This window comes from Mobula birostris, chromosome 10 (assembly GCF_030028105.1).
Source record: "Mobula birostris isolate sMobBir1 chromosome 10, sMobBir1.hap1, whole genome shotgun sequence".
In the NCBI taxonomy this organism is placed as follows: Eukaryota; Metazoa; Chordata; class Chondrichthyes; order Myliobatiformes; family Myliobatidae; genus Mobula; species Mobula birostris.
The window spans coordinates 124962800-124990692 of record NC_092379.1 but is presented as its reverse complement, the minus strand read 5'-3'; the positions used below and the strand labels follow the sequence as shown (position 1 = coordinate 124990692).

Here is a 27893-nt window from a genome sequence, read left to right as displayed (position 1 = left end):
GATCAGATTTCCCGAAATACACTCTAGGCATGGAACGGTAGTCATTCTTTATCGTAGTATAGCAGTGGTCAACCATGTTCAGACCCCTGGTGCTGCGGGTAATATGTTGTCCAGATTGGTAAAGTACTTGGTAAGTAAGTGCTCCAGCATTGACCTTCTTGATCAACCATGGGTCACAGACTTTCAATTGCAAAGACAACCCCTTATCCCCTATCACCCAACTAATTTTAAATTCAATGCACTAAATTGCCCTGGATGAGATAGGTTCCTCCCATGCAGGACCTTACTAAAGCCCACATAGACTCCGTCAACTGCAATATCCTCATCAACGTACTAAATTATCTCTTCCAAAAATTCAAATCAGGAATGCCAATTTGACAAAGCTATTTTAACTGTCCTTGAAAAAAATCCCAAATCTCCAAGTACAGATTAATCTTGATACAAAAATCCGGAAAGATGATGATGTTCTTGGACACATTGGCCAAACCGGACCCAATCAAAGGTGCATTTGTTCGTCCCTTACGTCTTTTTTACAATCGCAAGTTAGTGTGGATGGTATTAATGCAAGTGCTGCAGTACTATCCCATCAGTGAGTTGCTCAATAGTGATGGAGCTGGATTTATTGCATACAGTTGTTGTGTTGTCGCCATGGTGCTGAGAAGATACGCGGTCCAATAAAGATAGCGAGTGATTGTCTTGGAATTTTTTTTATTGGTATCAAGACCCCGATGGACATGGGTAATTCACAATGCCACATGTCCAGTTCACTGGTTCATTGACGAAAGCAATGGCAGGGGAGCTGCGTTGCCACGGTGACACCAGTTGCAGCTGAATAGGAGACAAGATGCCGAGGCAGTCTGCGAGAGTCTCTGTGGTACACACTAGAATCCTTGCAGGGTAGAGAGCTGGCCACTCCTGTTGGTCCAGCCCTCCAGTGTTCACCCAGAGGATGAACGAGCTGGACCAGGACCATCTACAGGCATGCCACTCAGGGCCTTGGTCTAGATTTGTTTTTCTTTGTGGCTGTATGTTTTTTTCTGAAATCATAACTATATTTGCTATTTGTGCTTTGTGCAGTTAGTAATGTGTTTGGTACTTGGTCCTGACGGAACGCTGTTTCATTTGGCTATATTTATGTATTGTTGAATAATAATTAACCTTGAACTTGAATTTGAAGAGACTGAAGACACTGGAATCTGGAGCAACAATATTGTGCCACAGAAACTCAGTAAGCCAAGCAGTGTCTGTGGAGAATAAAAAATTTTCAACATTTCAGGTTGAAACCTTGCATCACAACTGAGATTAACCCATAGTAACACATACAGAATGCTGGAGAAACTCAGCCGGTCAGGTTGCATCTATGGAGCAGCAGAAAGAGCTAATGTTTCGGGATGAAGCCTTTCCTCAGGACTGTGAAAGGGGGGGGACGAAGTCAGAATAAGCAGGTGGGGCCAGTGGAAGGAGTACAAGCCAGAAGGTGATCAGTGAAACCAGGCGAGGGGGAAGGCAGATGGGTGAGGGAGAGGAGATGATGTGAGAGCTGCGAGGTGATCAGTGGAAAAGGTGAATGGCTGAAGAAGATGCATCTGCAGGAACTCTTGTGTTTCAGATTAATCAATTTCTTCAGAATGTTATCAGATAATCAGATGCTGAATTCTCATTATCAATATGGAATAGATCATGATCAGATGCTTTCAGTTAATGCTTCAAAGTGGCGATGATTCAACATGGAATTTATCTTATCAAGTTCCATTCTGAAAATACTTGTTTTTCAAACAAGTAGCACTGATTAAAAAAAACAGTACTATGTGTATGAATCTTTAAACTATCTTTCTTTCTTTTTATCATTTCATAAGTATAACTTTTACAATGTTTAATTTCCCACTCATAACAGAAAATATGGCTACTTGGTTTTCTTTGCAGGTATTTCTCACAACAACCACAGGAATGTAGGAACTACATTCAGCAGGGTGGCTATAACATTGGATGCAATTTCTCGGCCGATGGCATTATACAATTCAAAGACTTTCACATTTTCATAAATGGATCCAGTGATTCAGGAAACATTATAACAAAAACCAAAAAGTTTCAGCTCCAGGACCAAGGTAAGAGTATTTGTTAACAAAGCACTGGCTGAGATTGGTAAAGCCAAAATCACACAAGAAGTTGACTTTGGAGAAGATTATTCTATTTATTTATATTAATGTCCAGTGACTGAAGAAGTGTGTCAAAAAAAAGTTCCAGCTCAGGTCAATGCTGAGAGAACTCAGAACTAGTATAACACTTGGAGCCAGTGATGTCAATGTAAGTTAACTGATGGGTTTCCGTAAAGTACTTAGGTCCTGGCAGTATTATTCTTGTAGGGCATGGTGCTGTTAAAGATATCGTAGATTGAGTTAATTGGGCATATTACACATAAATCTTCAAAGGTGATCATAGATGTTGTTGACTTGCGTGTCATCACATTAATTTCTGCTGATAGCATTCTATTATGTAATGGTTTGCTTTGAATTTTAAGGCAATCTATCCTCAAATGATCAATGGTGAGCTCAGTTGCAAAACTAGAGTTTTTGCTGGTTTGGATTTCAATATTTGGCTGATTTGCCAGTTATCTTTATTCTACCCAATTCTCTTAATTTTATCAATGGTTTCTGATTTGTTATTGTGACTCTGAATTGCTGCACTAGGTCCGACCCCAGCAATGACCATGGCGTTAAAACCATTAATTTACATTCAAAAAGTAAGTCTGTTATTTATTTAGTAAGAAAATAATTCAATATAAATGATGAACTAATAGTTACACATACTTTAATAATCATATGAAGAAATGAATCTTTGAGAAAAAGCTTCAAAGAGATGTTTTAGGCAAGTTAATTTTGAGTTTTAAATCTCTGATCAAAGAGAGACCAACATTTAGTTTGAAAGTTTCAGGTGGGATGGTAGAGTAGTGCTCAGCGTAACACTTTAGAGGGCAAACAACCCACATATAATTTCCTCCACTGTCTGTAAGGGTTTGTACATTGTCTCTGTGGCTGTTTGGGTTTCCTCCAGGTGCTCTGCTTTCCTCCCACATTCCAGAGACATGTGGTTAGTGTTAGTGAGCTGTGGGCATGCTAGCTTGGCACCAGAATCATGGTGACACTTGCAGGCTGCCCAGAACAATCCTCGCTGATTTGATTTGATGAAAAGTATGCATTTCACTTTGTGTTCGTTGTACAGGTGACAAATAAAGCTAATCTTTTATCTTTTGAACGTTTCATGATCACCATTGTTGACTCCAGCTTTTTATTTCAGATTAATTCATATCATCTGGACAGTATGCAATCAAACACGTCTACAGATCTGTAACCAATGTGTCTAGATACTTAATAACGTAGCAAATTTTCTTCCATATCCTACAGATGAGGAAATTGCAATATGCAATCTTTGAATTGAATTTGAACTGATGCCCAAATTCTTCTGAAGAAGCTCCACTGTGATAAGCTTGGATTAAGCTCCTTTTCTAACAGGACTAAAATTCTTTGCTACCTTTCAGTGCAACCCTTTCCACCTGCAAACCTGACAGTGAATACTACAGAAAACAATGGTCTCCTCTTGGAATGGGATGCTCCAATGGGAACAGCGAGATGTTTGGAATATGAAATCAGGCACCAGAATAATAAGGACAAGGAGTGGCAGGTACAGAGTGGCAGTGACTACACGATGAACATGAGTTTCCTATCGAGGCTAATAACTAACTTTTAAGAGTGGGTTAGAGCAGCAGAAGTGGTGTAACACCTGCCACTGTCAATTAAGATGAAGGATTCCTCCCTCTGGCAACTTGAGTGGATCAAGCTCCCCTCTGTTGGTCTTTCCTCACACTGAAGGAAATCTGGTTTTCAGCTGGTAAAATAGACATAGAGCTATAGGATAATGCACATAAATCAGCCATGATGGAATGGCAGAGCAGATTCAATGGGTGAATGTTCCTATGTCTTATAGTCTTATGGCTCAGCTTGTACATGGCAACCAAGATATCTTCCTAAGCTGGTTCCATATGCCTTATTTTGGTCATATGCCTTTGCAACTTTCCTATACAAGTATCAACCTGTCCAAACGTTGATACATCCAGATGCTGGAAATTCAAGCAACACACATCAAGGTTGCTGGTGAATGCAGCAGGTCAATATACCCTGAGGTGTTGGAGCCGGCGAGATCAATGGCAGAGGCTTCAATCTGAAGTTCAATGCCTGCTAGCACCCGGGCCAGCAGGCTCTGGGGTCTGCAGATGTAGGATCTTGCGATCTTTGCCTAACATGACAAAGTCAAAAAAACGGCGATTGCAGGCATGGATCCGACATCTGCAATCTGAAATTCATGCCTGCTAGCATCTGGGCCAGGCCGCAATCTGAAGTTGACCTGCTGCGTTCACCAGCAACTCTGATGTGTGTTGAAGGAGAGAAAAGAAGTTTGTTAAGCTGCGGGAAAGAGAGGGGATGGAAGATGTCTCCAATTGGGTAAAACTAGGGTGGCCATGGAGTTAAGCTGTAAACAGGGTATCTAGTTAATGAGTGAATAGTTTTCTGGTCACTCATTGACCGTTTTCTGCATTTGGTGATAATAATGTGGCTTTCTCTAACTTACTGAAACCAAGTATAAACTAAGCAACTGTTCTGCAGAGCCCCTGTGCTTTGCAATGGGCATCTTGAGTTCCTGACTGCATACAATTTCAGCTCCCCTACTCACTCCCATGTTGCCCTAGTGTTCTTGTCCCATGCACACTCATGCATCCATGATGAAGGTTCTCGAATTGAAACATCAGTTGTCCATTTTCATCCATACATGTTGCCTGACTTGATGAGTCCTTCCAGCATTTTATGTGTTGTGTCCATCCACCTTAATTTTCCACTTCTTTTTTTCACCTTTCCTAGTCCCCTCAATCACCTGATCCCCCCTGCCCATCATCCAATCCCCACCTGGTTCAACCAGCTTCTATCCCTTGCACTAACCAATCATCTCTCCATTCCATCCCTCTTATGGTTATACACTGGCAGTCTTTCCTCTTCCATCCCAGAGCTGATGTAGGATCTTGATCCTAAATATCAGCTTTTACCTTTTGCCTCCACAGATGCTACCTGACCTGCTGAGTTCTTCCAGCATTCTGTTCTTTGTCCTAGGTTTCAGCAGTCTCATTTGTCTTCAGACTATAACTGATAACATCAGAATCAGGTTTATTATCACCGGCATGTGACGTGAAATTTGTTAACTTAGCAGCAGCAGTTCAATGCAATACATAATATAGAAGAGAAAAAAATAATAATAATAAATGAATAAGTAAGTCAATTACAGTATACTTATATTGAATAGATTAAAAATGTGCAAAAAAAACAGAAATACTGCATGTTAAAAAAAGTGAGGTAGTGTTCGTGGGTTCAATGTCCATTGAGGAATCAGATGGCAGAGGAGAAGAAGCTGTTCCTGAATCACTGAGTGTGTGCCTTCGGGCTTCTGTACCTCCTACCTGATGGTAACAGTGAGAAAAGGGCATGCCCTGGGTGCTGGAGGTCCTTAACAATGGATGCTGCCTTTCTGAGACACTGCTCCCTGAAGATGTCCTGGGTACTTTGTAGGCTAGTGCCCAAGATGGAGCTGACTAGATTTACAACCCACTGCAGCTTCTTTCAGTCCTGTGCAGTAGCAACCCCCCCCCCCCCACCATACCAGACAGTGATGCAGCCTGTCAGAATGCTCTCCACAGTACATCTATCGGAGTTTTTGATTGTATTTGTTGACATGCTAAATCTCTTCAATCTCCTAATGAAGTAAAGCCACTGCCTTGCCTTCTTTATAACTACATTGATATGTTGGGACCAGGTTAGTTCCTCAGAGATCTTGACACACAGGAACTTGAAACTGCTCACTGTCTCTACTTCTGATCCCTCTATGAGAATTGGTATGTGTACCTTCGTTTTACCCTTCCTGAAGTCCACAATCAGTTCTTTCCTCTTAGTGACGTTATGCCAGGTTGTTGCTGTGGCACCACTCCACTAGTTGGCATATCACCACCTGAGATGGTTGTATTGTCAGCAAATTTATAGATGGTATTTGAGCTATGCCTAGCCACACAGTCATGTGTATATAGAGAGCAGAGCAGTGGGCTAAGCACACACCCCTGAGGTGTGCCAGTGTTGATCGTCAGCGAGGAGGAGATGCCATCACCAAACCGCACCGATTGTGGTCCAGTTAGGAAGTCAAGGATCCAACTGCAGAGGGAGGTACAGAGGCCCAGGTTCTGCAACTTCTCAGTGGGGATTGTGGGAATGATGATATTAAATGCTGAGCTATAGTCGATGAACAGCATCCTGACGTAGGTGTTTTTGTTGTCCAGGTGGTCTAAAGCCATGCGGAGAGCCATTGAGATTGCATCATTGAGACTGAGAACACATTGTTAAGTTCTGTATTTTGATATTAAACTCATCATCACATTTGACTACATTCCACTTTTTCATGATTCCTCCATGTAGAAAGCATCGGTCACTGTACAGACAAAGTTTAATTTGGCTAGTGTGGATCCAGAGAAGTTCTACACCTTTCAAGTGAGAAGCAAGATTAACATGTATTGTGGCACAACTCAACTGTGGAGTGAGTGGAGCTTCCCGGTTCACTGGGGTAAAAGTGATACCCAAACAGGTAAATTAAACATGCAAGTAAAACCATTGACAAGATCTTCATAAAACGTGTCTTAAGGATGTTCTATTCTAAAGTTGCTTCTGATGACGTGGGCTTTCCACCTGCTGGGAGCCAATAGCAAGTGTTATTTGGAGTTGGAATGCTTGGGAGGAAAGGTATGCAACTTTTAGAGCCAAAGAGCACTGCAGCACATAGACAGAACTTTCAGCCCATCTAGTCAGTGCCACCCTGATCTTTTGCCTCATAGAATTGCCTGGACGCAGACTATAGACCTTCACACCTCTCTTATCCATGTACCTATCCAAACTTCTCTTAAATGTTACAATTGAACCCACCATCTACTGGTTAAATGAATGGTACTAAATGAGATGAAAGAAACCCCTCCTCCAAAAAAAAAATCATTCCAGGCGCTCCTCTCCATTTCATTATAGTGTGAACAAACTTAACAAAATCCAAGATTCCAAGACAGTTCATCATGGTGATTCTCAATGAGTGAATCTAGCAAGGCAGATAATTCTCACATGGTGATGGAAGTTTGTTCTGAGTAGGTAGAGGTCCACTGGCCCAGCTCTAAAAATCCCTTCATTAACAATAGTGCTCAGATCTCCCAATATCTCCCAAAGCCTGTCCAACTGGATAAACCAGCAGGTGGCATTAGTGATACCAATTCAGAACTCTCAATTAGTACTATACACCTTCTAAAGTTTCTTAATTTCACATGAGAAGCTCACATGGTGTGGCAGTAAGAATTGTTAGCATACAGAACAGACGCAGACAGGGAGAAAACATAAGTGTTTCCTGGTGAAATGTATAGTCGATCAAATAGTGATCAACAAATGGGGCAAAATACTTATTTAGGGATGGAGCTAAAGCATTGTAGGTGGCAGGGAATTTTAAAGATAATAACAGAATTATAAAGAAAATATGAAATAATGAAAAGTATGTGTTGTTTTATCTTGCAGAAAATTCAAAAGAGACTTTCAAAACCTACATCACCGTGGTTTCCCTATCGGTATTAATTTTACTTGTAATCTGTCTCATAAGGATAGAAAGGTAAGGTCCCAAAGATTAGCATACATATAAAATACTACCTCATGCTGTGCTGCATTCCTCTGCTATTTGTACATTAACAGGGGCATGCTGCTCCACGATAGGCCACAGAATGCACACAATATTATAGCCACCTTACCTGGCATAGAGTCCATTTCTATGAAGGGCTGCTCTTAGAAACACAGTCAGTGAAGCTCAATAGATAGGCGTGACTCTACAGTTCCTTTGGATCAAAGCTATGTAATTTTCTGATGTGATTGAGGGGAGGTCAAGTGGTGGGATGATGTTACACCAGGCTAGGAGCCTATGTAGTAATATCCTACTGGTCGGGACCAAAATCTGAAGAAACATGAACTTTCAAAGATGAAGATTTAAAGATTACTTTATTTGTCACATGTACACTGGGTAGGAAGATGGAGGTATGTCTCTACCAAAGGAGGTGTAAGACGTTCCTTCCCTCCGTAGCCTGCAAGTCGTTTTTGGGCAAGATGTAGCACCTGCTTAGCCCCCCCCGATCAAGGTCAGGTGAAGTCATGGGAGCAGCTGGTGCACATCACAAGTCCTGGCTAGGATCAGTTGTCTTGTAAAGACACTGCCCAGAATGGGAAGCCACTTCTGTAGCAAAATTTGACAAGAACAATCATAGTCATGGAAAGTTCATTTTCGCCAACATCACATGACATGGCACGTAATGAACGAATGAATGTACACTGGAACATTGAAGCAAACCTAATTGAACTAGACAAAATTCAAACTTCAAAGAAAGATTTGAATTTCTGCTGTGTGCCTTTTTTAAAATCTCAGAATGTTCCAAGTATCGTTGTGGCCAAGGATACTGTGTTTGGAAGTACAATCTTTGCTGTCATCTAAAGGATGTTCAAAGTTCAAATTAAATTTATTATCAAAGTGTGTATATATATATTGCCAAATGTCTCCTTGAGACTTATTTGCTTGCTGGCATTTACAATAGAACAAAGAAGTACAATAGAATCAGTGAAAAACTGCACATTCCAAAGACTGACAAGCAACATGTACAAAATAAATTTTGCCAACACACAAAAGAAACAAACAAATAAATAAATAATAGAGGTTGGTTTGTACATTAACTAGATAACCTACTATAATGACGTTGATTATTTATTAATGTTATGCTTCAGTTTGTGGTTCCCACATTGGCCTCACCAGATACATCAGAATCAACAAAACCAGAATGGAAGCATCCTCCCTGATTCCATGAGACTGTTAAAGAAGAAAAATAATCTCATCACAACCCAGTCCATCACAGGAAAAGCCTTCCCCACTATTGACCACATCTACACAGAGCACTGCTGCGGAAAAGCAGCATTCAGCATCAGGAGCTTACACCATCCAGAGGCAAGCTCTCTTCTCACTGCTGCCATCAGGAAGGAGGTACAGGAGTCTTAAGTCCCACACCACCAGTTTCAGAGATAGTTATTATCCCTCAACCATCAGGCTCCTGAATCAATGTGGATAGCTTCACTCACCACAACACATCACCCATGGACTCACTTTAAAGGATTCACATTCTCAGTACTTATTTATTTATTTGCACAGTTTGTGTTCTTTTGCATATTGGCTGTTTGCCAGTCTTTGAGTGCAGCTTTTCATTGATTCTACTGTATTTCTTTGTTCTACTGTCAATGCCTGCAAGAAAGGTTGCACATGGTGCACACTGTATAAGAACTTTGTTAATAAATTTACTTTGAACTTTGGGATGGCGTGGGTCTCCAGGCACAAAGCAAGAGGAAACACGAGGAAATCTGCAGATGCTGGGAATTCAAGCAACACACAAAAAATGGTGGTGGAACGCAGCAGGCCAGGCAGCATCTCTAGGAAGAGGTACAGTCGACATTACAGGCCGAGACCCTTCGTCAGGACACTAGGATAACTACACAGTTCTTCAAAAGAAGTTCAAAAACAGGTTATAGCTGGCACTGGTCACAGTTTATCATCTAGGTCAAAGCATGTTATCTCAGGAAATGAAAATGTGTAGCTTTGCAGTTAATTTAATTGTTCCACTCCCTTACAGGATCAAATATTCTACTACTGGGGTCATTTAGTAAGCCCAACTGAAAAATAGTTGATAGTTGCATTTTGACCATCAGTTTGGTACCAAAATTAACAATGGCATTGCCTATTCAGTGTCTGATTGTCTGCTCTGGGCAATGTATGATAATGTCCATTTTTATTTTTTTATTTGCAGGTTTAAGGTGATTATCATCCCAAAAATTCCAAATCCAGGCAGAAACTTTGACCCTCTTTTCAACAATCACAATGGAAATTTCCAGGTAAGCAAGAAAAGAAATTGTTTTCCATTCATGGAAGCAAAATCATTTTCAATCTCTTGGCATTTTGGCCAGTAGCGATTGGATGCATAGCTGACAGTGATGAAGAAAGAAACAGTGGAGCAACCATCCTAATCAACTCCCAGCTCTCCACTGAGAATTAGGGTAGATCCTGTTCACTCTCTAAAGTACAAAATAGTGAATAGATTCGATGAGTATTGGGTGGAAATGTAGGGATAGGTTAGGAGCAACGCCTGAACAGATGGAAGCAATGGTAACAAGAAACAGTGGTAATCTGTTCATTAGTCACGTAAAAGTCTGCAACACACACAAAATGCTGGAGGAACTCAACAGGCCAGGCAGTATCAATGGAAGGAAATTAACAGTCAATATCTCAGGCTAAGGCTCTCAACTGTTGTTTCCCTCCATAAATCCTACCTGATTTGTGTGTGTGTGTGTGTGTGTGTGTGTGTGTGTGTGTGTGGCAGAATCCCTTGTGTCTCAGGTTTGATTTTATAATTGGAAGCATGATACGGGTGTTATTGTGATCTGGTGTAGAGTTAGTTAAGTTAACCTAAGGCTGCAGTGTTGAATGCCTGAAAGCTCTTAAGGTCAGTAAGAGGCTGATTAGTCTTAGGATGATTGGTTAGACTATAGCCTAGAAGGCCACAGATCTAATGTAGGTTACTGTGATTAGTACAGCTAGGTAAAATGGTCATAGTAGGCCAAAGAGACGTTTCCGCATGATACAACTTTATGGCTTTGTAGCTTTCTTAATGTATGCTGAGCTTAGAATGTGACATAGGAGTGTTGTTGTGGATATACTGTAGCTTTAAACCCCTTCGTCTTTTCTTAACTTTTGAAGATGATGATTTATCCTGAGGAATGATTCCTTAAGTTCATCATAATTCCTCTCAGATGAGCAGAGGACAGTTTGTGCCATATACAGTTCTGACCTCAACATCTTCTACTGAGAGAAATTATAGTGACTGCAGCAGAAATTATCATTACTATTCAGGGATGTTAAGGCCAGTGGTAATCAATCTGCCATCATCAGTCTTTTTCGCAGTGAGTATCAGAGATCAAAGCTGGGATGGTCAAGATGGGAAGAATAGTTGTCAAATAGTCTTTGAAAAGTTTATAAACTGAACCAGTAAATAACAGTTTCAATTGGTAGAAGTTTGAGTAGCAAAGCAAAATTGGACAAAAGGAAAAAGGAAATAGTTGATAGTAGTTTAACACGTGGTTTGGTAGGCTGGGAGAAGTGCTCAAGGAAGCATGGTAGGCAGATGAAAGGAAAGCAAGCAGGCTTACTCTCCAAGGATTCAATTCCCTCACTAGTCTGGCATTCTGACAGATGTTCTCCATCCCAAACATCATCTCAGCACCTCGATTCCCAAAAGCAAGTCCATTCTGTATTGTAAGTTCTATCCTGTTTAGAAAGTAAATCATAATTAAGATTGGAAGTTATGAAGATTAACATCAGGGCAAGAATCACAAATTGCTTGGGATTCATTGGAAAGTTGCCAAAGGCTGGACTGGAGGTAGAGAAATAATCTCTAGATCATAGCCGTAGTGTTGAAAGCTGGCCCTTTGGCTTACCAGTCTGTGCTGAGCAACAACTACCCATTTAAGTGAATCCTACGATAGTCCCTTTTTTATTCGTATCAGCTCACTTACAAGCTAAGCACAATTTACAATGACCTACAATGTTGGATGGTGGTGTAGTGGTATCAGCACCAGACTTCGAGACGAATGGTCCCAGGTTTGAATCTGGCTGGCCCCTTGCAGACTTTCCCTTGCTAGCGACTCAGTCTTGTAAAAAACAGATAACTGCTAACGAAACGGCAAAAAAAAGGCCCCCAATGCACGACAAGGCTGAAAAGGAACAACAACAATAATAATTAGTCTACAAAGCTGCAGGAATATGGGAGGGAGCCACAGCACCCAGGAGTAACCCATGTAGTCACAGGGAGAATGTATAAACTCCACAATGTCAACACCAGAGATCAAGATTAAACCCATGTCACTGAAGCTGTAACACAGCAGCTCTGTTAGCTGTGCCATTATGTCACAGGGGGTAAGTGATACAAATCATAGTGTGACTTGTGGGTGTGACAGAGGTGTCAATGAATCAGCATTCAGTTTTCCCAAGTGTGCACAGTGACAAAAAAAAATGTGTAGTCTGACGCAAAATGAAATTCTGCTTGGAATTTCCTTCACTTATAGCAAATACGTCCTCCCCAAACCTCAGCTGAATGCAACCACTGTATGTGGTTTTGGTACTAGACAATATGAATGTCAGATGCTTTTACAGACAAGATTCTGTGGACGTGATAGAGACACCCAGAGAGTATGTTGCCTCCCAGGTGCCAGGGTCAGGGACATCTCGGATCAGGTCTACAGAATTCTAAAGGGAGAAGGTGAGCAGCCTTGGTACATATTACATAGGTAGGAAAAGGGAGGAGGTCCTGAAGAGAGAATTTAGGGAGCCAGGTAGAAAGCTGAAAAGCAGGACCTCCAGAGTAGTAACGTGGTTGAGGAACTGGTGCAATGGGTAGGGTTTCAGATTTCTGGGTCATTGAGATCTCTTCTGGAGAAGAAATTACCTTTACAAAAGGGACAGGTTACACTAGATTCTGAGGGGGACCAATACCTTGTGGGAAGGTTACCAAGGGCTGCTAGGCAGCATTTAAACTAAGTTGGCAGGGGATGAGAGTGTATGTGATGGGGCTGAGTATGGGGCACTTCCCATACAAGTACAGGTAGCGTGTTGTGGAACTGTCAGGAAGGACAGGCAGATGATGAGGCAAAATTGCAGGCAGTGGGATGAGTTGCCATGCAACGTGGGGACAAAATCAAAAATGGTGATGAATACCTACTGAAGGTGTTATATTCAAATGCACGCAGTATACAGAATAAAGTAGATAACCTTGCAGCACAGTTAGTGATTGTCAGGTAAGATGCTGGAGGCATCACTAAGTTGTGGCTCAAAGAAGATCATAGCTGGGAGCTTAACATCCAAGGATACATGTTGTATCAAAAGGACAGAAGGGTACCCAGGGGAGGGGTGGTGACTCTGTTGGTAAAAAAAATTGAAGTAAAATCCTTAGAAAGAGATGAATAGGACTGGAAGATGTAGAGTCCTTGTGGGTATAGTTAAGGAACTGCAAGGGCATAAAGACTTTGATGGGAGTTATATACAGACCTTTGAACAGTAGCACGGATGTGGGCTACAAATTACAGCAGAAGATAGAAAATGCACGTCAAATAGGCAATGTTAAAATAACCATGGGGGAGTTTCAATATGCAGGTGAATTGGGAAAATTAATTTGGTGCTCGATCTCGAGAGAGGGAATTTGGAGAATGACTGCGAGATGGCTTTTTAGACTAGCCCACTTGGAGATCAGCTATTCTGGACTGGATGTTGTGTAATGAATTGGATTTGATTAGGGAGTTTAAGGTAAAGGAACTCTTAGGAGACAGTAATCTTAAAATGACACGACACGACCCACCCAGTCAACACAATTTTCGTCCCTCTTCCCTCCGGGAGAAGACTCGGGAGCTTGAAGACTCATACGGCCAGATTTGGGAACAGCTTCTTTCCAACTGTGATAAGACTGCTGAACGGATCCTGACCGGATCTGGGCCGTACCCTCCAAATATCCGGACCTGCCTCTCGGTTTTTTTTGCACTAGTTTACTTTCCCTTTTCTATTTTCTATTTACGATTTATAATTTAAATTTTTACTATTTACTATCGATTTGTACTCCAGGGAGCGCGAAGCGCAGAATCAAATATCACTGTGATGATTGTACACTCTAGTATCAATTGTTTGACAACAATAAAGTAATAATAATGATAAAATTCACCCTGAAAATTGAGAAGGAGAAGCCAAAGTCAAATGTATCTGTATTGCAGTGGAATAAAGGGAACTACTGAGGCACGAGAGAGGAGTTGGCCAAAATTGACTGAAAAAAAAACACTGGCAGGGATGATGGCAGAGCAGCAATGGGTGTAGTTTCTGGAAGCAATTCGGAAGGCATCAGATATATACATCTCAAAGAGGGAAAAGTATTCTAAATGCAAGATGACATAACTGTGGCTAACGAGAGGAGTCAAAGCCAACGTAAAAAGCCAAAGAGAGGACATAAAATAGAGCAGAAATAAGTGGGAAGTCTGAGGATTGGGAAGCTGTTAAAAACCAACTAAAGGCAACTATAAAAGCCATAAGAAAGGAAAAGATGAGATATGAAGGTAAGCTAGCCAATAAAATCAAAGAGGATACAAAAGGTCTTTTCAGATATGATATACAGTATAAAGAGTAAAAGGGAGGCAAGAGCAGAGATTGGACCGCTGGAAAATGATACTGCAGGGATAGTAATTGGGGACAAGAAAATGTCAGAAGAACTGAATTAGTATTTTCCATTAGTCTTCACTGTGGCAAACACTAACAGTAAGCCAGAAGTTCGAGAGAGTCAGGGGGCAGAAGTGATGGCAGTTGCTATTACTAGGGAGGAGGTGCTCGGGAAGCTCAAAGATCTGAAGGTAGATAAGTCACGTCGTCCAGATGGACTACTCCTGAGGGTTCTCAAAGAGGTAGCTGAAAAGATTGTGGAGGCACTAGTAATGATCTTTTAAAATCATTAGGTTCTGTCACTGTTCCAGAGGACTGAAAAATTGCAAGTGTCACTCCACTCTTCAAAAAGGGAGAGAAGCAGAAGGAAGGAAACTATAAGCCAGTTAGTCTGACCTCAGTGGTTGGGAAGGTGTTACAGTCGATTATTAAGGATGAGGTCTCAGGGTACTTGGAGGCACATGATAAAATAGGTCATAGTCAGCATAGTTTCTTTAAGGGAAAATCTTGCCTGACCAATCTGTTGGAATTCTTTGAGGAAATAACAAGCAGGATTGACAAAGGTGAATCAGCGTTTGTTGTGTACTTGAATTTTCAGAAGGCTTTTGACAAGGTGTAATGTTGAGGCTTTATAAGGCACTGGTGAGACCTCACTTAGAGTATTATGAGCAGTTTTGGGCCCCTCATCAGAGGAAGTTCACGAAAATTATTCCAGGATTGAAAGGCTTATCATATGAGGAGCGCTTGATGACTCTTGGCCTGTACTCACTGGAATTTCAAGAAATGATATGGATCTCATTGAAACCTATCAAATGTTGAAAGGCCAAGGCAGAATGGATGTGGAGCGAATGTTTCCTACAGTGGGGGAATCTAGGACCAGAGGGTACAACCTCAAAATAGAAGAATGTCCATTTTGAAAGGAGATGAGCAGGAATTTCTTTAACCAGAGAGTGGTGAACCTGTGGAATTCATTGCCACAGGTGGCTGTGGAGGCCAAGTCATTGGGTGTATTTAAGGTGGAGGTTGATAGGTTCCTGGTAGGACAGGGTGTGAGAAGGTATGGTGAGAAGGCAGGAGAATGGAGTTGAATGGGTCAGCTGTGATCACATGGGGAAACAGATTCAATAGACCAGGTGGCCTAATTCTATTCCTAAGCCTTATAGTCTTATGGTCTAAAACAAATAATTCAAAGTGATATACAATCCTTCCCCTTTTCCCTCTCTGCCATTAACTCAGGATTTCTAATATTGCATTGAACTGGTGAAAAACTTTCTCAAAGATACATTTTGCAAATGCCTGTGGAGTTAATAGAATGCACTTTGTCTTTATTTGATTGGACATCCTTGACACTCTGGACATCAGGTCTCAATTGGGGTATTTCCAAGGGACAATAATTGCTTTTAAAAGTACAGATGATGGTCAAAAGGTTATGCGTTGGTCTTTCCAAATGGTCTTAAGGGATTTTAGAGGAGATAATAGCTCCCTTCCTCCAGATAAGGATGGGATCAAAATGGGGGATTACTATTTAGCTTATCACTTCTGATCCCTATTTTTGCAGTGGCTCTCTGTTGGTAGCCTAGATTTCTATCTGAATCAGTCCAATTCTTGCCAGACTCAATAATCAAACCAAAATGGGACCTAAAAGTTAGCCTCAAAACCCTCCCATAATTTTAATTGTCCATGGAGCAGACGAATGTTATACATTGAAAGACCCTAGATTAGGGCCAATGGATTAAATTACATTATTAATTGCCAAATCTCTGGATTTACAAACGGAAACATCTTGAGCCCAAAACTCCATTGGCCGGTCTATCTATTTCCAGCTGGAATGGGCTTCTGTCTTCCTGCTGTTAATTTAGCCTGAAGCAACTGCTCTGGGACGCCCATTTATTTGGAATGACAATATCCACAGGTTAGGTTTCTTTAGGACGTATTTTATTTATTGATTTTTTGGGATAGGAATGTCACTGACAAGGCAAATAAATATTCTTATCATTACTTGGAGTACTGTGTCCAGTTACTTGGAGTACTGTGTCCAGTTCTGGTCGCCTCACTATAGGAAGGATGTGGAAGCATTGGAAAGGGTACAAAGGAGATTTACCAGGATGGTGCCTGGTTTAGAGAGTATGCATTATGATCAGAGATTAAGGGAGCTAGGGCTTTACTCTTTGGAGAGAAGGAGGATGAGAGGAGACATGATAGAGGTACAAGATATTAAGAGGACTAGATAGAGTGGATAGCCAGCGCCTTTTCCCCAGAGCACCACTGCTCAATACAAGAGGACATGAATTTAAGGTAAGGGGTGGGAAGTTCAAGGGGGATATTAGAGGAAGGTTTTTTACTCGGAGAGTGTTTGGTGCATGGGATGCACTGCCTGAGTCAGTGGTGGAGGCAGATACACTAGTGAAGTTTAAGAGACTACAAGACAGGTATATGGAGGAAATTAAAGTGGGGGGTTATATGGGAGGCAGGGTTTGAGGGTTGGCACAACATTGTGGGCCGAAGGGCCTGTAATGTGCCGTTCTATTCTATGATCTTTCATCATGTGCTGTGTTGTATGACATCATCATTATGTGCCAAGTCATTTGACGAAAGCGATCATGGTCTATCCATGTCCCTGATTGTTCTTGGCAAATTTTTCTAAAGGAGTAGTTTACCATTGCCTTCTTCTGGGCAGTGTCTTTCCAAGATGGGTGACCACGGCCATTAACCAATTTCCCCCGGGATCAATAAAGTGTGACTATGACTATTACTACTATCAACACTCTTCAGAGATTTTCTGCCTGACATCAGTGGTCACAAAACCAGGACTTGTGATAGACACCAACTGGTCATATGACCTTCCACCACCTGCCCCCATGGCTTCATGTGACCCTGATCAGGAGGCTAAGCAGGTGCTACACCTTTCCCAATGGTAACCTGCAGGCTAGTAGTGGGAAGGAGAACATTACCTCTCCTTTGGTAGAGACATATCTCCACCCACCACCCAAAAACACATGTTGCCCATCCCAAGATGCCTCAGAGAGTGGTACTGAGCTACCTTTTGGAACCATTGCAGACCACCTGACAAAGATCTTCCTACTGTGCTAATGGGCAGGAAGTTATAGGATTTATACTTCACAACAGAAAATGGATAGTATGTGACTTGGAGTAGAATCTGCAGATGTTATGGCTCCCAGTCACCTGTGAGGCTTTTCTTTCTCTTGGGTTAGAGGTCACAGATTTGGGAAGTGAGAATGTAATAACCAAGGCAAGTAATTTCAGAGTATTTTGCAGACGATACACACTGCAGTCAGAATGTACTGGTGCTGGAAGCAATGAAACTTTACAGTGAGCCAATCAAGCAACCTCAGCATCTTCCTTTGTGAAAGTACATTCCAAACCTTGGAGTATCTTCACTTTGATGTCCATTGACTCAAGTTTTACCAGTGCTCATGGAATATTTTATTTAGGGTTTCAGTCTAATAAGACTGAAAATTAGACATGGGTTGCTAGACAGTGTTTCAGGATACTTAACCATGGATTTGAAAAAAACTTGCAGCGAAGATAAAGCAAACATATTGGAGCAATATACACAATATTTTGGAGGAATTCAGCAGGTCAGGCAGCATCTATGGAGAAGAATAAACAGTCAGTGCTTGGAGCTGAAATCCTTCACTAGGACCGGAAAGGAAGAGGGGAAGAAGACAGGTGGAGAGAGGGGAAGGTGGAGAGAGGGGAAGGTGGAGAGAGGGGAAGGTGGAGAGAGGGGAAGGAATACAAGCTGGCAAGAATATTGGATGAGTATCGTACCAGCTGTTAGGAACTGTAACCCAAGCAGCTGGAGTTTCAATATTCCATGAGCAAGCTAATTGGTTTTTACTGTGCTGTGATCATCTAGTTATCCTACCACTCAAAAGCAAAGAATGTAAGCACTTTACATGGTCTGCGATCTCTCATTCATTATAGGATTGGCTTGGCGTCTCAAAGGACACACTGGACGGCTTCAAATCAAGCTACTATGAGAACGTGTGCATTGTGAGTGAATCCCCACCTGATTCCATCCCGAGTAGCATGCACGATGGGTCCTATGAGCATCTTGGAAGGACAGAGATCCCGGGAAAGACCTTCAATCCTGACAACAAGGGAGACGCTCTTCCGAAATTCACCTCTCCTGCAACGATGTTTTCTGATATTACCGATTTTGTAGAGAATAGTAGGTATGACATTAATGAAAACATTTACGTGAGGGTCTAGTCCTTGTGATGTTACAACATGGGGAAATTCCCAATTATAGCAGAGAAAGGTCTATCGTTCAGGAATAAAGTTAACACGATTATCAATTTTCCAGCAAACTCCCTAAAAAATTAAAAGGATATATCTTAATAAGTTCAGTTTGTATCTGGAAGAGAAAGCTGCCAATATTTTATCTTAGAGATCTTATGGTCCCTTTTGTTCTTTCCCAAGATTTTATACTTATGCTTTAGATTTCTGACAAAGTATGTATTTTCTATCAGTCTCTCAAGTACACATAATACTCAGAGAGATGGACAAGATTAAAATACTTTGTGTGTCAGGGGACAACTTTTCCCTTCCTCAGATACTTAACATTTTTAGGATTTTTTTGTCTTTATGTTTGCATTCCCAGGCTTAGCAGCATTTTGATTCTGGACAAATTAAATACCATTTTACTTTCCATTTTGCAGTTGAAGGTTGAGTTGCAAACTGAAGGCTGTTGAGAGGAAAGGAACAATGGTCTTGGGATCTGTTGATCCAGAATTGCTAGGCCCAAAGCCTCAAAAGCCTTCAACTATTTATTTAGATAGTCTGCTGGCCAGTGACCGATTGCTCACTGTTCTCTGTGACTACCATCAATTGCTAAAAGTTACCTAGTGGGAAATCTGCCATTTGCCTTCAAAATATTGAATGAGTATTTTATTGTCTCTTAATAGACATAAGTATAGAATAGACACTTTAATGGAGAGACTTATACTTCATCTTTCCTGTTATAAAAACATGGAAAGTGGGACCATAGTGGATTAAATATAAAGTAGCAAATAGTATGCTTCTAGGCTACACCATATCTCACTATTTGAGCAACCTTCTAAGCTATGTGAAGCTGTCAAATATTTGGTTTGATTCATGAAATGTGTCACAACCTCAACGCATATTGGTACCGTACTGTCATAGTGTTTGTATGTAACGCTTATACAAAACTGATCTGAGAGTGTTGTTTTTGCTTTATTTCATTCTTTGTTGAGGCTATAGCAACACCAGGTCTGGCTGAGGAGCAAAAGAGTGAGCAAGAACTGGCCGAAGGCAGAGAGAGAAAGAGAGAGTGAGAGGGAGAAAGACAAAAAGAGTGACCAGCAGCCTGAACATTTATAGCATGAGAGTCATTTGATTGTTACTGTGTTGTGGTGTCACAAGTGACTTACAATGGGCTGTTGCAGCTTTTAACATATAATTTGATGTTAAATTAAGAAAGCTTTTGTTTTGCATTTTTTATTTTTCTGTATTCATTATACTTTAAAAATGATTATGCATTTGAATATAATTTAATTTCCGCCTGAGCTGTGATCGTAATACTTTTAAAAATTTGCTTTTGAATAAGCCATTAGTTGATGCGTTGTCGCTAATTTCCATGTGACATAGATGTTAGCTTATAGAATGGGAAACAGTGAGAAATTTTTATTTGCATTGACTTCAGGAAAGTTTATAGCTTAAAGCCCAAAGTAAACTTATTATCAAAGTACATATATGTCACTATATACTGTACTGCCCTGAACTTTATTTTCTTGCAGGCATTCACAGTAAATACAAAGAAACACACTAGGATCAATGAAATACTGCTCACAACATACCAAATTAGCAATCTTGATCAAGTATAGGGAGAATTCAGATCAAGAAAACTGAATTTGTTAAAATAATGATTGTAAATAGAAGCAATCATTTTAAAAGTTGATTGTCATCATAAATCACTAAAAATTACACTATTTTCCTCACCTATATCACCTTCATTGAATTGGAAAAATTGCTTGAAATTACTGGAGTCCAGATTTCGAGTTTGTACTTAAATCTCACAGGCACGCCATATCACTGAGTAAAGCTGAGTAATGAGGCAGATTTGTTCTACGTTTCCACAATCAGCTTAAGGAAGAGGTTTGGAGAGTCATAACACACACCAACCAGGCAGGCAGCCAACAATGTTCCATATATTAAATTACTCTTTCCCTTCCAATAGTCACCTTCCATAGACTTTACCTGGCATAGTACAGAAAGAGAAGTCGGTGTGTATTGACAAGAGGGTATGAATGACATGCTTAAGCTGAAAAGAAAGCAATAGAACCTGCTGACTAAACAAATTTTCAAATGCCTATAATGACAAAGGATAGGTTGAGAAAATGTGTTGACGTACTATTAATGAAAAGCCCTTGTCAGAAGTCTTACTTTTCCTATGACTGTGTATTTTTACCTAACACAGAGAACAGAACTCTGTTATGATCAGAAGAATAATTCTTTAGATGTCATCTTCCTTTTGCGGTGATTATTTTCTGCATTTTGGATTTCCCCTGCCCTGTGTCTTTCTAACTGTGATCATGGTAATTGACTAATTCAATACTGTGGTGAACGGAAGGACTTATGCTTATATAATTTTGATGTAGGGTTTCAACCCAAAGCATCAACAATTCCTTCCCTCTCAAAGATGCTGCTTAATCTCAAAGTCAAAAGTTCAAACGTTGATCTTTTTAGTCCATCCACCAAACCTCTTTTTACATTTATATATCACCCTTTATATCTTTCAAAGAAATTTCACAACAAAACGTGTGATGAAGTATTTATGTGCTTGCAGTTCCAAGAAGTTGTGTGTGGGTAGATCACTCTTTCTTTCTACGTCACTACCATTCTACTTTCTAAGCTGTTCAAAGCACTAGGGTCATTTATTGTCACTCCTTGTTAACAAATGTTGAGCTTTAACCATTCATTTTCTGGGAAATCACCTTTGAGAACCACATTCCGTTGAAGCTAAAAGCTGCTGCCTCACCACACCTCTTCTTTTGGACTGCCAGCTGCACTATATGTTTTTCCGCTATTGCGTTAACAAATTAATTCAAGTATTGTGATCTAGATTTTTTAATCACATAAACTGTGTTTGTGTTATGGCTTGAGAGAAGGTTATGAATTTTTAAATAGATTCCACATCCAAATCAAGCCCCTGTCAAGGTGCCAAACCTTCAACTGCCCCAGATATCACAGAATCCGCTTGCAGACACTGCTCAGTTGTTTCAACTGGATCGGGGCAAGGGCTGAGATGAGGAAAGCCAACTTGACTCTTCCAGACTGAAATATGACCATGATAGTTCTGTTTTTGCTCCAGGCTATATTTTTGAGCATATCCTATAGACATTGACAATTACATTAATGAATTCAATTGCAAATGCCTATGATTATTTTCTGGTGTTTCTCTCCTTGAGGTAAATCAAGGATTACACTAGTTCACTGCTCTGCGTTGTACTTGGATTATACTGTATTCTGTAATGAATAAATAAATAAAGACACACAAAATACCAAAGTCTTGCTTATTGGTTTGCTACTCACCCACAGGGATTACAACTGATCAGGAAGACAGGATCTTTTTTTTACCTTATTCAGAAATACATTGGGGATCAGGCCCTTCTGTCCCAAAGAACAGCGTCGCCCAACCAGCAGTCCAACTACTTAACACTAGCCTAGTCACAAGACAATTTACAATAACCTATTAATCAATACGTCTTTGGACTGTAGGAGGGAACTAGGACACCCAGAGGATAACCACGTGATTATGGGGAGAATGTACAAATCCTTACAGACGGCTCTGGAATCGAACTCTGAACTCCGATGCCCGGAGCTGGGATAGCGTCATGCTAACCTCTACACTACCATAGCACCAGAGGGATGGTGCAGACAAGGATAGATAATACATTTCCACATAAAAATAATGGAAAGGGAACATGCAGGGAAGTTTCATAATTGAAAACGTTAGCTTATAGTTCAGCAGAGCACTAGGTTAACAGAGGCAGCTTTGGCAGCATTGGAGATAAGGAGCTGCCGGGATTTGGCTGAGTGGTGTAACATGGAGCTGAATGGTCTGGTATTGTTTATGTCTGATGTGCCTCGGGAATTATAAAGCTTAGTAGCCTTTGTTGGACTTAACATCAACCTTCCTAAACTTATAAAGCAGGAACTGAAATGATCTGTATGAAACATTTTTTCACTATACCTCAAAACATGTAACAATAAAAAACTAATGCCAGTTCCAATTTCTGCAGAACGTATTTTCTTATCAAAAGCATCCAAAAAAAAAAGGAAAACCCTGCATTATAAACACAAAGGATTCTACAAATGCTGGAAATCCAGAGCAACACACGCAAAATGCTCAGTAGGTCAGGCAGCATCTATGGAGGGGAATAGTCAACTCTGCATTATGGTCTTTTTCATGATTTCCGAAATGCTTTACAACCAAAGTTTATAATGAGTCCTGATGAAGGGTCTTGGCACAAAATGCTGACTGTTTATTCCCCTCCATTGATGCTGCCTGACTTGCTGAGTTGCTCCAGCATTGTCAAGGTTTCCAGCATCTGCAGAACCTTTTGTGCCAATGGTTATAACCATTGACGTGATGTAGGAACTGCAGCAATTAAACACAGTGCAACAATGCCCCTAGTAATGTCGTAAAGACCAGTTAGCATGATGCTAATACAGCTCAGGGCATTCCGGAGTTTGGAATTCAGTTCCGGCACCATTCTGTGAGGAGTCCCTGCAGAATGTGTGGGTTTTCTCCCGGTCCTCCAGTTTCCTCCTACAGTCCAAAGATGTACCATGTAAGTTAAATGGTCATTGTAAATTGTCTCATGATTAGTTTAGATTAAATTGGGTTTGCTGGGCTGGCGTGGTTTGAAAAGCCAACTCTGTGCTGTATTGCTAAATGAAATAAATTAAATTAAATTAAATTAAAACTAGGAACTAAAATAGGCTTGAACTTTGTGAAGTGTTCCTCTACTTTTTGTCCAAATAGAGCCAGGCGGAATGACAAACAGGTTTATTACCTTTGATGATGCATCTCTCCCTCACGACAATACACATTATGGAGATTGCCTCTCTGGGCAAGTCTCTGAGGTGAGATCTGAACCCAGAACTTCAGCTTTGAAGGCAGAACAGGCAATCAGAATCAGTCAGAGGAAATAGTCTCAATTTATAGATTGGATGACAATATTCAATTCCAATCAATTTAATGGTGGAAAAATATCTGAGATTAACTTCCCTTTGCCAATACTTACAATGTATGAGAAAGCTCAGAAAATGACAGCTTCTTGTTTCAGAAGAATTGGAATGAGTGTTATAGAGGTTAAGTGCAAGCAAGCCACATCACTGATGCCAATGTCAACGTAAAATAAGTGGCACAAAGGGGTGCACAATAACACTGATGGGCCCATTACATGTTTTGTTCAAAAGATTATCAGATAGAACAACTGCTGATTTAACTTAATGCCACAGGAAGTTTGAGGGACTTGAGGTCTGTTCACAGTTGTGAAATCGAAGATCTCACAATCCCGTTGGTTAGTACACCTGTATCGTTCACTTCTTTAAAATGTTCTTTATTCTTGTTAGAGACCTAGCTAAGGGGGGCAGTTACTCTTTACGGCAGAGATTGGCTCATTATTGGAAAGAGTTACAGGACCAGTTTGCAAGCAATGGGAATGCCACTGAACAGGGTGCACTATATATACCAACAACATTTCATATACATTTTCATTCCCTGCCAGAGCTCCTCTGTGCCATATCAATTTGGCTTACTTTTATAACTGAAGAGGTGGCTGTCCATCGTGTCTGACGATGACAGGAAAGCTATGCAGGAGAGGCTTTAAAGTGGAAAAGCCATTGCACTAGGGTAGTTCCACCCTTTTGACCTCAGAAGTCCAGGAACAGACGTCACAAGCTGGGGTCTTCCTTAGTTGCAGTGGATGACCATGACACCTTCTGTGGCTTGCATTGCCCTTCGCTGTCCACAGAGCATGGCAGTATCACCTTCCTAGCCACTGGATTTCACTGTAGATCTCAACTGCCCAGTCTGCTGGAACCAACTTCACTAGCTGGGACAGGCATGTCCCCATCTCACCAGGGCATGAGGCCGCCGGCTACCCTCACCCAGTTTAGCCCACCCGTCAAAGCGGTGTACCGGGGTGTGGCCGCTGTTGCATGCAGACACCGACTTGGAGCCACAGGTGAGAGCTGAGTGTGTGGTGGGGACCAAAGGTGAGTGAACTGCCCAGGTATGGACACGAGAAGCCCCCTCCCTGGACACCCCATGCATCCCATAACTGAACTACTATATTATTAAAATATGGTGAAAACTTGCTGCTGTCTTTTGTCCAAACCTCAGATATGCCATAAGACAAGGAGGGCATTCACTTTGCATTTTCCTATCCATTCTACACTCTATTCAGATGAACGAAAAACATTTGCCTTAACATAATTACAAAAATGTTATTCCAACCCTTAGATATCAGTCTTAAAGCCTCAAGCAGTTTTTCCTCTACAACTAACCACAAGCTCCATATCCTGTCATGCAAAACACAATTAGCTGCAGCTCGAGGTTGATAACCATCTTTGAAACAAAACTATTGCATGTTTGTGCCTCGGTGTCAAGTTCTCATGGAGGAATTACTTTAATCAACTCCCACTAACTTCACATATCAGATCTCTGACCCTAAAACATCCCAGACCCAAAACATTAACTGTTTCTCTTTCCACAGATGCCGCCTGACTGGCTGGGTATTTCCAGCAGCGTTTTCTGCTGTTATTTCAAAATCAGGTTTACTATTACTGACATACGTTGTGAAGTTTGCTGTTTTGTGGCAGCAGTACAGTACAATACATCAAAAACACTGTAAGCTTCAATAAACATGAAAAAAGCTAAGTAGTACAAAAAGAGAGCGAAAAGAGAGGTAGTGGTTCAGATTCCCAGCATCTGTGGTTTGTCTGATTTTCTTTCTACATCTCAATAACTCTTTCCTATGAAGCAGCTTCATTCAGCCATTTTATGTACTTGTGTACTCCTGACTGGTGCCCTTTGTCCATCAAATTGTTACCACGGTAACTTCCAGCTCTTCATCCTTCTGAGCACCACTGGGTCATGAGATAAGGGAAAAATAAGACACTAGAGTGAGGTGACTCTTCAAGCTGCTGCTTACTTCTATTATAAACATTCTACACTTCTAAATCTAAATTTAAAAGGCCCAGCACGTAAGTGCAATTACAAAGAAAGCAAGGCAAGCCCCTCTACTTCCTTAGGAGTTTGCAAAGATTCAGCATGACATCTAAAACTTCGACAAACTTCTATAGATGTGCAGTGAGTATATCGACTGGCTGCATCGCAGCCTAATATAGAAACACCAATGCCCTTGAATGGAACATCCCACAAAAAGTAGTGAAATCGGATGACCTAGTCCATCTCAGGAAAAGACCTCCCCACCACTGAGCACATCTACATGAAATGCTGTTGCAGGAAAGCAGCATCCATCATCAGGGACCCCCACCACCCAGGACATGCTCTGTTCCCACTGCTGCCATCAGGAAGAAGGTACAGGACTCTCAGGACTCACACTACCAGGTTCAGGAGCAATTATTACCCCTAAACCTTGAACCAAAGGGGATAACTTCACTCAACTTCACTTGCTCCATCATTGAAATGTTCCCACTACCTATAGACTCTCTTTCAAGGATCCTTCATCTCATGTTCTCAATATTTATTGCTTATTTATTTATTAATATTATTTCTTTCTCTTTGTGTTTGCACAGTCCATGTGTTTTGCACTCTTGTTGAACGTACAAGTTGGAGCACCTTTCACTGATTCTATTATGGTTACTATTCTAGTATAGATTTATTGAGTATGCCCAGAAGAAAATGAATCTCAGGGTTGTATATGGCAACTTATATGGAATAAATTTACTTTGAACTTTAAATTCTCTGTCTCAAAGGATACACTTTATTCTGCACTGTTATTGCTTTAACTTGTTCTACCTAAATACACTGTGTAATGACCTGATCTCTATTAACAGTGTGGAAGACAATCTTTTCACTGTATCTCAGCACATGTGACAATAATAAACTAATTCGGATCCCATTTCCAAATTCACCCAGTTAACCACCTCGACTCTAAACACTAATCAGCCATTATTCCTGCTGTGATTACCAATAGGGTAACAGTTCCACCATCCTGTAGGCTTCAGTATTTATCCATGACTAGATATTGCTTATTTATCTATTTTTTATTATTAAGGTACAGTGTGGAAGAGGCCTTTCCAGCCCTTCCAGCCATGTCATCCCAGTAACCCCAGCCTAATCAGGGGACAATTTACAATGAACAATTGTGTGGGAGGAAACCAGAGCACCCGGAGGAAACCACACAATCGTGGGGAGGACCTACAAACTCCTTACAGGAGGCGACGGGAATTGAACCTGGGTCATCTGTACTGTAAAGCATTGTGCTAACCACTATGCCTCTGTGCCGCCCAGGAGCCATCAGAAATCATTGTTCTTTCTCCACGTCCAACACTTAACACTTACTGTTGCAAAAACGCAAGGCTGAGGCTGATTCCGCTGATCAACTCACTTCTACTCTTTCAGGGACTGCACCCCATCACTACAACACCACATGGCAGACTTTCCTTTGGTTATTGACACAGGGTGGAGATGAGGGTCTCAAACACTGACTGTACATTCTGCTCACTGTGCATTTAATTCCATGTTGGTTACTGTCATATGAATACTGTCTATTGAAGTGAATGAACATGAAATGACTGCTCCTTCAAGGACTTTGCATTGGAAACCAGTGAAGAATTCTCCCAGCACACAGGTTTGCAGGCAATCATACAAAATTATAATATGCTTATCCATTGCTTTGTAATTTCTCGACAGGGAATGTAGGAAGTGCTCAGCAGATTAGGCAGCATCTATGGAGAGAAATTAAACACTTCAAACTCAGAAATACAAGAGATTCTACAGATGCTGGAAATCTAGATGAACAAACACAAAATGCTGGAAGATCTCAGCAGGTCAGGCTGTATCTACGGAAAGGAATAAGCAGTTGAGGTTTCAGGCCGAGCCCCTTCATCAGGACCGTCCGTTCATTGGCACTGACCATTTCCCAGAATTTTCTGTTGTTACTTCAGGTTTGAAACAAATGTAGCATTTTGTTTTGATGTCCATCATCATCACATGTCCTGGGTTGCTGAATATTTATCTAGCAAGGCTAGTCTGGCATCATTCTTCAACTGAGCTGGTTTCTCCTGAACATTCCTTAACATTTGCTGAGTTAATCAATGGACCACATACACACAGTGACACCTGTTGTAATGCTTGGTTATTTAAGTTACAGTCACCTTTCTTGTCAGTTTGAAACAGTCTGGTCATTCTCCTCTGATCTCTCTCATTGACAAGGCATTTCTGCCCACAGAACTGCCACTGACTGGATGTTTTTATTTTTCTCACC

At 41.0% G+C, this 27893-nt stretch overlaps 1 protein-coding gene across 4 annotated transcripts in view; it reads left to right on the top strand.

Annotated features, from left to right (window-relative positions):
• Positions 1-21923, top strand: part of LOC140204311 (cytokine receptor common subunit gamma-like) — a 53044-nt gene extending 31121 nt beyond the window's left edge. Inside the window, exons 3-9 of one of the 4 annotated variants that reach the window (XM_072270924.1) lie at positions 1924-2105; positions 3536-3678; positions 6504-6669; positions 7632-7722; positions 9944-10028; positions 18331-18577; positions 19630-21923. In XM_072270924.1, the coding sequence (XP_072127025.1) occupies positions 1924-2105; positions 3536-3678; positions 6504-6669; positions 7632-7722; positions 9944-10028; positions 18331-18577; positions 19630-19703 (988 nt within the window). In that variant the 3' untranslated portion in view covers positions 19704-21923. Of the gene's footprint in view, positions 1-1923; positions 2106-3535; positions 3679-6503; positions 6670-7631; positions 7723-9943; positions 10029-18330; positions 18582-19622 lie in introns of all 4 variants that reach the window. The other 3 variants (XM_072270926.1, XM_072270927.1, XM_072270928.1) reach the window with 3 other exon arrangements.
• Positions 21924-27893: the final 5970 nt, after the last annotated feature.